This window comes from Cantharellus anzutake (assembly GCF_015039405.1).
Source record: "Cantharellus anzutake strain C23 chromosome Unknown EI90scaffold_4, whole genome shotgun sequence".
Classification (NCBI taxonomy): Eukaryota; Fungi; Basidiomycota; class Agaricomycetes; order Cantharellales; family Hydnaceae; genus Cantharellus; species Cantharellus anzutake.
This window is the reverse complement of record NW_024066954.1, coordinates 965,181-977,335: the sequence shown is the minus strand read 5'-3', so window position 1 is coordinate 977,335 and position 12,155 is coordinate 965,181. Positions and strand designations below refer to the sequence as shown.

Here is a 12,155-nt window from a genome sequence, read left to right as displayed (position 1 = left end):
ATTCCCTGGCCACACCCTTGCTGTCCACCAAGGGACGCGCACCACGCATGCGGGTTGGAAAGTAGTCGATAAACTGTAGGTGCAATTAAGTATGCTTACTTACCGATTGGTGAATGCTTAGCGGTGACCACTCCGCCAAAATGACGCATCCGCAATGGACAAAGCGAAAACCAGTGGCCCCGGCGCTTGCCGCCAAACCCAGGACACTGGCTCGTAAGAAGTTCATATTCGGCGCCTAGTCTACTTGCAGGTCTGCTGATCCCCACACACTGAGATGGGCGTAATCATCTGTCCCAATAATTTGGTGCCGCCACGGACAAGAGCGATGCTATTCACCACTCACTAAATGGATTTATCATATCGGTCCACGTCCTTCCATAATCGTACAAAGATCTCATGTGGCTGAGCATTTAGGGGCTCACGAACGTGTGCTGTTGCGTCTCAACTCCTCCCTTCACCAATTTGTCCGCATCGACCATGTCACGACGCCAGTCTCTCAGCCGAAAAATCGATGACATTCTCGCAGCGGGTGGCGACATGGCGATCCAAGTTCTCAGAGCCGTTCATTCTACCGCTGATGTGTTCCCTCCATTGAAGGGTGCCACTGGCACCGCACTCCTCATCCTCAACGAAGTTCAAGTTAGTAACTATTCGTGCTAGGTTCGCGATTGAACAAAGGTTGACGGTTTGGGTCGCGCAGATGTTCCAGGAGGATAAGAAGGAATGGGAGGACTTCGGGAACTACGTCGTCGAAAACGTGGCCGAGGTAGTTGCAGCCATAAGGTCCTATGATTCGTCCTCAGAAGAGGCAAAGCCATGGGTAGAGAGCGCTACAAAGCTTGATGGGTAGGTTGTATCTGTCCCTCTATTCTTCGGTATCGATCCTAGACCATGTCATAGCGCCCTACGGAATATTCAGGCCCAAATCGAAGGAAAGCTCACAAAAATGAACAAACGACCCACCCTAATAAGCGCATTGTCCCCCACGAGAAGGATTAGGGTTAGTAGCCTAAGGAAAGATCTTGACGATGCATTGGCATCGTTTCAGGTAGCTTTTTTCAGGGATCGTCCCATGGTCATTCTGACTTCCTGTCGATGTAGCTGAGGGTAAACTTAGGAATTGGTGTCAAATTATCAGCCATAGGAGATAGTATAGGCCGTCTACAACGGCAGAATTCTTGGTATCTTCGACACCCCCACGGCGCCTATCATCATTCAACTGGGCCATGCTTGAACGGCACCAGGGTCGACCTCATTGAGCGTATTATGACCTGGTGTCGCAATACTGGGGATAATGATAATCGGCTAATGCTGCTCACTGCTGTGGCCGGCGCCGGCAAGACTTCGATCGCACACACCTTAGCAGAAAGGTGTGCAAAGGACGAGGAAGACGCTACCTTGTTACTATCCTTCTGCTTCAAGGGTGGGGAACAGTCGTGGCCCGAACGTCTGCTCAGTGCCATAGCTCAAGCTCTAGAAAGCCGCGACCCGGTTTATCGCATTTTCATTGCTTCGGCCCGTCGGAAAGACCCTGCTCTTTCGATGGCTCCACTCCTGATACAGTTCAAGAAATTGGTGGCTTCGCCCCTCCTCCATAAACCTCCCCTTTCCAACCGCCCCATGGTGGTCATCATTGACGCCTTAGACGAATGTAACAAAAAAGCATTCGAACCCCTTGCTCATATTCTTCGGGAGGAAATCCCAAAATTACCGTCCTCCATAAAATTCTTTATCACATCGCGACAATCTGATATAGTTAATCGCTTCCTCTCGCCTCATCTTCTCATCGACCGACTTACCATTAATCTTTCGGATGACGCGAACGTGCGGGACTGCGCGGAGTACATACGTTCGGAGCTGCAAGCGCTGAGGAGTTGTCATCCCGAAATACGATATAGACTTCAGGACGAGGAGAGAACGGTACAAGAGATCTCGGAACGAGCAGGAGGCTTGTTTGTTTGGATCAGCACCGTCTTTCGCTATATGAAGATGGCCAACAACGACCCTATGAGGACGCTGGAAAAACTGCTCGGTGCAGACGCGGAAGGATCGGCGGTTTCTGCTGAGGAAATGATGGATTGCTTATATACAAGCATTCTGAAGAAGTGCGATTGGGCGGATGACGATTTTGTACATGACTATCCAGTCGTGATGGGAGCATTATTCGCTGCACAACAACCTCTGTCTATTGCAGCTTGGGACGCGATTTTGTCGCCTTTCTTGAGGTCTTCTGTTCGATATACGCTGGCCGAACTTGCACCTCTCCTCGAAGGGGTTGAAAACCCTTATATTCCGATCCGCATCTTACACCAATCCTTCCGCGACTTCATTCTGGATCGAATTCATCCTCAATTAATCAGCCTTCGTTGCAGTCCAGTAGATGTGAGGATGGGCAATGCGATGATTTCCCTACGTTGTACTCAGATTCTGAATCAGGATCTTTGCTCCATAGAGAGCCTAGGACTGATTAAGAATTTGTCGGCACAAGATGAACTGCCTCACATTTCTCCAAAGGAGTTGTCTGAGCACTTGCATTACGCTTGCCGTTACATTATTTACCACCTTAGTGATGTCCATGTACCCTTGCAGGGGCTCCATGAGTCGGTTCGCATATTCCTCGGCCACCACGCAAGTCGCTGGGTGGAGGTCTGTGTGAGAATGGAAGGCTACGTCAATATCTCGATACTTCCTGAGTGGGCTAAGGTACGGATTATCAATCACAGTGTCAATGGAATCAGCTCATCGAATTTCCAGTTGGCGGTTGACCAAAAGTCAAAAACTGCTATGCGCGGCCTGGTCAACGTGCTTATCCGGCTTCAGCCGAATTTGGATTTTTTTTCAAGATTTCATGAGGCATACGAGGCAGCAAACGATTCGGTTGTGCTGTGCCGTTACCTTGTTTCTGTGGACTCAGAGACCTACAACCCGGAATTGGCCAGGTCCCTCAACACTTTATATTTGGCTGTTTACAAGCTCGGTCACCACTCCGAAGCCCTCCCATTCATCGAAGAAAGCGTCAAACTCTACCGCCGGCTGGTTACTATTCGCCCAACATCATACACGCCAGATTTGGCTGTGTCACTTAACAATCTATACAATGCGCTTTCGAATCTCGGACGGCACTCAGAGGCCCTTCCACTCATCAAGGAAAGCGTCAAACTCCGGCGCCGGCTAGTTGCCGTTCACCGAGAACTATTCACCCCTGATTTGGCTTCGTCACTGAATAATTTATATAACGCTCTTTCTGGCCTTGGACAGCACTCCAAGGCGCTCCCATCCATCGAGGAAAGCGTCAAACTCTACCGCCAACTAGTTGCCGTTGACCCAGAATCATACACTACACATTTGGCTTCATCGCTCAACAACCGCTTCAACGCTCTTTCGAATCTCGGACTGCACACCGAGGCGCTCCCATTCATAGAGGAAAGCGTCAAACTCTACCGCCGGCTAGTTGCCGTCCACTCAGCATCATACACCCCAGATTTGGCCCTGTCACTCAACAGTCTATGCAATGCTCTTTCAAATCTTGGACGGCACTCAGAGGCCCTCCCATTCATGAGTGAAAGCGTCAGCCTGTATCGCAGGCTGGTTGCCGTTCACCCGGAATCATACACCTCGGACTTGGCCAGGTCACTCGACAGTCTACGTAGTGCTCTTTCGCATCTCGGACGGCACTTTGAGGCGCTCCCATTCATCGAGGAAAGCGTCAGACTGTACCACCAACTAGTTGTCATTCACCCAGAATCATACACCCCAAAGTTGGCCTCATCACTCAGCAATCTATATAGCGCTCTCTCGAGTGTCGGACGGCACTCGGAGGCGCTTCCACTCATCGAGGACAGCGTCAAACTGTACCGCGAGCTAGTTGCCCTTCACCCAGGATCATACGACCCATATTTGGCTTCATCACTCAACAATTTATGTAACGCTCTCTCGAATATCGGACGGCACCCTGAGGCACTCCCATTGATCAAGGAAAGCGTCAGACGGTACCGCCGGCTAGTTGCCGAACATCCAGGTTCTTACACCCCGGATTTGGCGTTGTCACTCAACAATCAATATAAGGCTCTTTCGAATCTCGGACGGCACTCGGAGGCCCTTCCGCTCATCGAGGAAAGCGTCAAACTCAGGCGTCAGCTAGTTGCCGTTAACCCGGGATCATATACCCCAGGTTTGGCTTTGTCACTCTACAATCTAAGTAGTGCCCTCTCGAATCTCGGACGGCACTCGGATGCGCTTCTGTTCATCGATGAAAGCATCAAACTCTACCGTTCGCTGGTTGCCGTTAACCCAGGATTACACAAATCGAATTTGGAGATGTCACTCAACAAACTAGATAGCATTCTTTCTCACCTCAAGCTCGATTCCGTCATTCCGAGGCGTTAAATCGAACGACTGGATCCGCTTGCGACGTCGGGGATCTTCCTATCTCCTAGTTCGCAGCCTTCGCCACCGTGTGCACCACCCGGTTGGGCGTTCGGTTTGAGAACACTTGGGACTGACATTGATGTTTGGTTCGGAAGTGAAACGTTTAAAAGGCCTCTTGGCTCAGGCTGTTCCGCTCACAACGGATCTCGCGATTGCAACTTATCATCCTAATATCAAGAATGCTCATTTCTGACCATATTTCCGCACACCACTGTATGCAATGTAGCCCAGACTGGTGCAAACGATCAACGTTGGCGCAAATGGAGGAAATCTGTGGGTCAGCGTCGTCATGTGTGCCGAGCAGGTATAGGGCCGGCGGGGGGTGATGATCCAAGGCGGCGTGCGGGATGTGGGGAGCGGGGAAAATTGGTTGTGATGTTTTCTAGTTTGAGGGGCCATTTGCCGTCAGGGACGAGTAGTTCAACACCCATTTGAACTCAATTTCGACTCGGCGAACTCGACGCATGTCCCCCCACAAGACTCTACAATCCGCACTCTTCCAGCTGACCACTACTGTTCCTCACTTCCGATCTATCCTCAGGCTCTCCTTCGGAAACCCACCCGCCCCGCCCCGATCGCGCGTATTTCCGCCCGCACCATCAGGGGACCCCACATCCATGACTCTCCTCCACCCAGGCTATCGCCGATCCTTCAACCCCTCCTCTCTTGCCATGCACGCCTAGCTCTAATTCAGAAGACTCTCGTCATCGCTTGGAGTTTCCACTTCCAAAGCAGCAGAAGAGCGGGGAAGATCAAGGCGGAAGGGACCATGGACACGAAGTTTAGGATAGAATCTGACTATTCCCTTCTCTTCTCTTCCCCCATCCAAGTGTGTCCCCCTTCCCACATTGCCTGTTGCCATGTGAGACAGTAACTGATCTCCCTAAGCTTGCTCGACATAGACATAGACATAGACCGCCGGTTCGCAGACCGTAGCAGGCAGTCCCGCTGTTCCGAATCTTTATCTTCCATCATTTTTGTATGTCATCATCGGACACGATTATCATTATTAACTTCGGATCAAGTAACCTACTCTAACTCGAGTGAAGGAGCGCTCGTCATTGCTTGGTGAGACATTTTTTCTTTCACAAGTATCTGAAAGACTGGGTGAAGATCACGGGGAAGCGAGCCCTCATAAATTGTAAGATGCTCTAGTCCAAGAGCGTAGCCATGTTGGAGAGAGAAGTGCAGACCCGTATCGCTACTACCACTACCACCGATCTCCACCTCCATTTATTTCCCATTTCTCTTCACTCCTTTGAACAGCGTCAATTCGCTGTTATTGACATTTGTCAACTGATTCGCCCACCGATCTCCGATCCGGTCCCCTTATCACAGCGACCATTCTTACCCAGCTACTGCAACGCACATGGCCATCAATTCAGGGTGCTTCTTCGCCCAGTTTTTTTATTGGACTCCTTCTCTTTGTGATGTCCATGGGTGAAGTTTATTGAGGGTGTGTCGACACGTTTTCCGATCGTCTTGTCTATCACACCATCAATTGGTTTGCCTTTGGATCCTGTCATTGCCTGCCTTCCATGTAGGCTGAAGATGCTTCAATAATTGATTGGCATTTGCGATTTTTGTCGATCATTTGGTACTTCATGTCGATGAATACTGGTCCTATATAAGAAGCTTGTCTAGTTGGAGGTTCAGGTCCTCGGTCTTAGAGTGTCATGTTGGGTCCTCATCTCCCGACTTCAATTTCAATGTTTCTTGCATCAACCATCAAGCGCCACCCAGTAATTCGGGAGACTGATTTGGTATACATCCCTCCTAGTTGCTGTGGTATCTGTGTTTTTCTTGTTTTTGAACGCACTAACGACGATGGCTTTAAATAAGTCATTCCTTTAGCTGGATTATTGCGTCGTGAGAACCTCCAGATTGGCTAGAGCCGATAACTGAGCTGTGCGTGGAGGGAGACTTAGCGAACTCACTAGGTGAATGTGATATTTAGACAAGACCTCTTGCTCGATGACAGCAGGTGTCCGAATATTTGCAATAGGAATATAAGTTCTGTACAACAGTGGAGTTGTGGCTTCCAATGACAGTACTCATGTTTTTACTACGTGCTTCTGACAACTCTCCTCGTAAGGCCAGCTAGAGGAACCAATCTTGGTGCTGCGATCAGAGAAGCCCGGAGAATGATGGAATGCAATTGGAACGCAGACAGGTTCATTGCGTCCAACAGATATGCTGTAGACCGAATCAATACCACAATATGACTGAAACATCATCGGACATCCTTGGTGATGCCCTTCTACGGATAATTTATCCCAATAATGGAATTGATAATGGTGAGATGAGGATGACAGAGGCTGACTACTAAATAATTAGTGGGAGCCACAGCAAAGAAGCGGCTCTGCCAGCACATATCCTCAGATCAAACGGAAGTTTCAGCATCGGACCGGAAGACAACGACCTAAATCCTGACATAGAATCAGTGCCAGGGTTTGACATTTGCCAATAAAAACAATGATGGGCTTACATATCTGCACCCACTTCGCTGATCGCAGCAAAAATGATCTATCAGGACTCACAGCTAGGTAGCAGGAGAGGCTCGCCGTACACCCGGTCTGGCCTCGTCCAGCAATGGAAGCTGATCCCGTTTAGACATGACACGAATATTCTGATGATGTGACCAAGCCAGCCTCAGGCTATACACGAAGAAGAATATGTACTACGATGGTGGTACCCTTATATACGCCTAACCATCCAGAGAAATGTATCCAATGCTGCCTCGAGTACTTGGTGAAGTGGCACAAAACGAGCGCCGCGCCCGCTTATTCGTGTGAGCGGTGAGTAAGCTGTGTTTCCGCAGCTTCACCTATTAAAATTTTCAAACAAAGACGGCGTTCTGAAGCACTGGAACAGAGGTGGGATTACGACGAAAGCCAATCTGGTGAAATCGTCCAGAGTGACAATGTACAGTAATTAGTTTTATAACATAGCACAGGTACGTAACTGCCGCTGCGAATGCACATCCCCCGACCATACACGCACCATGCATGAGGGTCGGAAAGTTGTCGTTACTTACCGGTGGTAAACGCTCAGCGGCGACCACTCCACTTGCAGTAAAGTACGTAGATAATGCATCCGCCGATCAGGAAACCCGAATGATTCAAATCAATGAATTGATATCCATTGATTTGAATGAACTCATCATCTGGCTTTGATCGACTGTCAGTGTCACAACCGAGTGGATCATCAGTGCATCAGTGTTACATAATGCCACCCAACGGCGAAATTGACCCTGTTCCAATAATTTGACGCTGCCACCGATAAGAGCCCCCACGGGGTCGAGTATGGAAATGTCAGCCCGTCCCTTGTCGTCAATCCAATCGGATATAACCGAGAATCTCCACCTCCTAATTGAGGAATATCACCTGGCAACGGCCTCTGAATCTGCGTTCGGCATTTCCCCTTCCAACTCCCCCCCATAATCGTACGAACGTGGCTCTGGGCATCACCACGTGCGTAATCATCCTCCCGTCCAGTTGTTCACATCGACCATGCCATTGCGACACCAAACTCTAGGTTTTAGGCGAAAGATCGATGATGGCTTCGCAGCGGGAGGCGTCCAATTCCTCATAACCGTCAATGCCGCCTCTGATATGCGCCCTCCCCTAAAGAGCGCCACTGGCAGCGCACTCTTCATTATCAGCCAAGTCCGAGTTAGTGACTGTTCGTGTGCTGGGTTCGCGAACAAAGGCTCACGGTTTGGGTCGTGTAGAAGTTCCGGCAGAATAAGAAAGAATGGGAGGGCTTTGGGAAATACGTCGTCGATAACGTAGCCAAGGTAGTTGTAGCCGTAAGGACCTATGACACGTCAGCGCAAGAGGCAACGTCATGGGTGGAGAGCGCTACAAAGCTTGATGGGTAGGCTGTATTTGTTTTCTGTGGTATTCAGTGTCGTTCTTACATCAAGTCCTAGTGTGCTACAGACGATTAAGTCCGAAATCGATCGAAGACTCGCAAAAACAGAGAATCGGTCCGCTTTAATAAATGCGTTGTCCCGCCTGAGAGATTCAGGAAGGATTGACGGCCTTAAGAGAGACTTTGATGGAGCCTTGGCATCGTTGCAGGTAGGTTGCCTCGCGGTACCATTCCATCACCATTCTGATTCTCTACGGATGCAGTTTCAGATGAACTCGACGATTGGTGCCACATTGCCAGCCATGGAAGATAGTATAGGCCGTCTACAGCGACAAAATTCCTGGTTTCTTCGACACCCCAACACCGACCATTATGATCCAACTGGGCCATGCCTGAACGGCACCAGGGTCGGTCTCATTAAGCGCATTATGACCTGGTGTCGCAATACTGGCGATAATGAGAATCGGCTCATGCTACTGACTGCTGTGGCCGGCGCTGGCAAGACTTCGATTGCGCTCACGGTAGCAGAACAATGTGAAGAGGAGGCTACCCTGTTACTGTCCTTTTTCTTCAAAGCTGGGGAACAGTCGTGGCCCGATCGTCTGCTCAGTGGTATAGCCTCAGCTCTAGAAGACCACGATCCGGTTTACGGCGATCTCATTGCCTCCGCCCGTCGGAAAGATCCTACTCTCTCGACGGCTCCACTCCTGATACAATTCAAGAAATTGGTGGCCTCGCCCCTCCTCCATAACCCCCCCCTTCCAACCGTCCCATGGTGGTCATTATTGACGCTTTAGACGAATGTAACAACAAAGCATTCGAACCCCTTGCTAATATTCTTCGGGTGGAAGTTCCCAAATTACCGCCTTCCATAAAATTCTTTATCACATCGAGACAATTTAAGCCCGTTGATCGCTTCCTCTCACCCCATCTTCCTATCAATCACCTTACCATTGATCTCTCGGATGACGCGAACGTGCAGGACTGCGCTACGTACATACGTTCGGAGCTGCAAAAACTGAAGGATTGTCACCCCGATGTACGGGATAAACTGCAGGACGAGCAGGAAATGGTACGGGAGATCTTGGAACGAGCAGGTGGCTTGTTTATTTGGATCAGCACCCTCTTTCGCTATATGAGGATGGCCAGCAATGACCCTATGAGGACGCTGGAAAGACTGCTCAATGCCGGCGCGAAGGGATCGGCGGTTTCTGCTGAGGGGATGATGGATTACTTGTATACAAGCATTCTGAAGAAGTGTGATTGGGAGGATGGAGATTTTGCGCACGACTACCCAGTTGTGATGGGAGCAATCTTCGTTGCACAACAACCACTGTCTACTGCAGCTTGGGATGTGATTTTGTCGCCTTTCTTGAAGTCTTCTGTTCGATATACGCTGGCCGAACTTGCTCCTCTCCTTGAAGGAGTTGAAGATCCTCACATCCCGATCCGCATCTTACACCAATCCTTCCGCGACTTCATTTTGGATCGGATCGATCTCCAATCAATCAACTTTCGTTGCAGTCCAGTAGATGTGGGGATGGGGAACGCCCGGATTGCGCTACGATGTACCGAGATTCTGAACCAGGATCTTGGCTCTATAGAGGGCCTAGGACTGATTAACAATTTGTCCGGGCGGGATGGGTTGCCACGCATTCCTCCGGAGGGACTATCCGAGCACTTGCATTACGCATGTCGTTACACCATTTACCACCTTAGTGGAGTCCAGGAACCTTCGCAGGCGCTCCATGGGTCAGTTCGCATGTTTCTCAGTCACCAAGCAAGTCGCTGGGTGGAACTTTGTGTGAGAATGGGAAGCTACATCAATATCTCCATACTGCCTGGGTGGGCTAAGGTGTGAATTATCAATCGTGTTAATGGAATCAGCTCATCGAATTTCTAGTTGGCGGTTGACCAAAGATCAAAAGCTGCTATGTGCACACTGGCCAACATACTTATTCAGCTTCAGTCGAATTTGGTCTTTTTTTCAAGGTTCCATGAGGCATATGAGGCGGCAAACGATTCGGTTGTACTCTGCCGATACCTTGTTTTTGTGGACTCGGGGTATGCCCCAGAATTGGCTAGGTCGCTCAACACTTTATATTTGGCTATTTTCAAACTCGGACGGCACTCTGAGGCCCTCCCAGTCGTCGAAGAAAGTGTCAAACTCTACCGCCGGCTGGTTGCTGTTCGCCCAGCATCATACACCCCAGATTTGGCTGCGTCGCTCAATAATCTTTATAATGCGCTTTCAAATCTCGGACGGCACTCAGAGGCACTCGGATTTATCAAGGAAAGCATCAAACTCCGGCGCCGGCTAGTTGCCGTTCACCCAGAACTATTCACCCCAGATTTGGCCTTGTCGCTGAACAATCTATATAACGCCCTTTCTGATCTTGGACAACACTCCAAGGCGCTCCCATTCATTGAGGAAAGTGTCAAGCTCTACCGGCAGCTAGTTGCCGTGGACCCAGAATCATACACTGCACATTTTGCTTCGTCACTCAACAATCGCTTCAACGCTCTTTCGAATCTCGGACGGCACACCGAGGCGCTCCCATTCATAGAGGAAAGCGTCGAACTCTACCGGCAGCTAGTTACCGTTCACTCGGGATCATACACCCCCGATTTGGCCTTGTCCCTCAACAGTTTACACAATGCGCTTTCAAATCTTGGATGGCACTCGGAGGCGCTCCCATTCATAGAGGAAAGTGTCAAGGTCTACCGCAAGCTGGTTGCGGTTCACCCGGGATCATACACCTCGGATTTGGCCAGGTCACTCGACAGTCTACGTAGTGCTCTTTCGAATCTCGGACGGCACTCGGAGGCGCTTCCATTTATTGAGGAAAGCATCGAACTCTACCGCAAGCTGGTTGCTGATCACCCAGGGTCATACATCCCACGTTTGGCTTTGTCACTCAGCAATCTATATAGCGCTCTTTCGAGTGTCGGACAGCACGCGAAGGCACTACCATTCATCGAGGAGAGTGTTGAGCTGTACCGTCAGTTAGTTGTCGCTCACCCAGAATCATACAACCCACATCTGGCTTCGTCCCTCAACAATCAATGTAACGCTCTTTCAAAACTCGGGCGGCACCCCGAGGCGCTCCCATTGATCAAGGAAAGCGTCACATTGTATCGCCGGCTAGTTGCCGATCACCCCGGATCATACACGCCAGATCTGGCTTTGTCACTCAACAATCAATATAAGGCTCTTTCGAATCTCGGAAGGCACTCGGAGGCACTCCCACTCATCGAGGAAAGCGTCAAACTCCGGCGCCAGCTAGTTGGCATCCACCCGATGGGATCATACACCCCAGGTTTAGCTTTGTCACTCTACAACCTATGTAGCGCCCTTTCGAATCTCGGACGGCACTCAGAGGCGCTCCAATTCATCGATGAAAGCGTCAAACTCTATCGTCAGCTGGCTGCCATCAACCCAGGATTACACACCTCAAATTTGGATATGTCACTCAACAAACAACGTACGACTCTTTCTCACCTCGGGCATGATCCCAGGCGCTAATTCCAGCAAGTTGGGTCCGCTGGCGACCTCGGGGACCTTCCTATCTCCCGTATCATTGCGTCTCCCAGTTCGCTGCCTCCACCAAAGTGTGCACCGCCCGGTTGGGCGTTCGGTTGAGAGCACTGGGGACTGACATAGGTTTTTGGTTCGGAACTGAAATGTTTATAGGCTGTTCCACTCATAACAGGTCACGATTGCGACTTATGATTCCAATATCAAGAATGCTCATCTCTTTGTCTGAGATGTTTTTCCTCCATGTTTCCACACCATTGTTTGCAATGTAACTAACAAACGATCAATGTCGGCGCAACTGGCGGAAATCTGT

At 50.0% G+C, this 12,155-nt stretch overlaps 4 protein-coding genes across 4 annotated transcripts; all 4 read left to right on the top strand.

The window, feature by feature from the left end:
• Positions 1-414: 414 nt before the first annotated feature.
• On the top strand, positions 415-2,955 carry EI90DRAFT_3033756 (uncharacterized protein). The gene is made up of 6 exons (XM_039058473.1): positions 415-639; positions 701-846; positions 901-1,048; positions 1,102-2,703; positions 2,755-2,802; positions 2,844-2,955. Exons 1-6 carry the CDS (start codon positions 478-480, stop codon positions 2,850-2,852), a joined length of 2,115 nt encoding a protein of 704 aa, XP_038922309.1. The 5' UTR covers positions 415-477; the 3' UTR covers positions 2,853-2,955.
• Positions 2,956-3,102: 147 nt separating this feature from the next.
• EI90DRAFT_2883837 (uncharacterized protein) lies at positions 3,103-4,326 on the top strand (the record flags this gene model as incomplete). Its single annotated transcript, XM_039053941.1, has 2 exons — positions 3,103-3,799; positions 3,866-4,326. Coding segments are annotated over 2 exons (1,158 nt in total), but the record flags the coding sequence as incomplete, so codon positions are not given.
• Positions 4,327-7,841: 3,515 nt separating this feature from the next.
• EI90DRAFT_1728165 (uncharacterized protein) lies at positions 7,842-9,421 on the top strand. Its single transcript, XM_039052081.1, has 5 exons — positions 7,842-7,901; positions 7,966-8,102; positions 8,162-8,307; positions 8,363-8,513; positions 8,568-9,421. The coding sequence occupies exons 2-5, from the start codon at positions 8,043-8,045 to the stop codon at positions 9,099-9,101; spliced, it is 891 nt and encodes a 296-aa protein (XP_038922307.1). The 5' UTR covers positions 7,842-7,901; positions 7,966-8,042; the 3' UTR covers positions 9,102-9,421.
• On the top strand, positions 8,668-12,152 carry EI90DRAFT_1728365 (uncharacterized protein). Its single transcript, XM_039052082.1, has 2 exons — positions 8,668-10,159; positions 10,208-12,152. Exons 1-2 carry the CDS (start codon positions 9,077-9,079, stop codon positions 11,828-11,830), a joined length of 2,706 nt encoding a protein of 901 aa, XP_038922306.1. The 5' UTR covers positions 8,668-9,076; the 3' UTR covers positions 11,831-12,152.
• Positions 12,153-12,155: the final 3 nt, after the last annotated feature.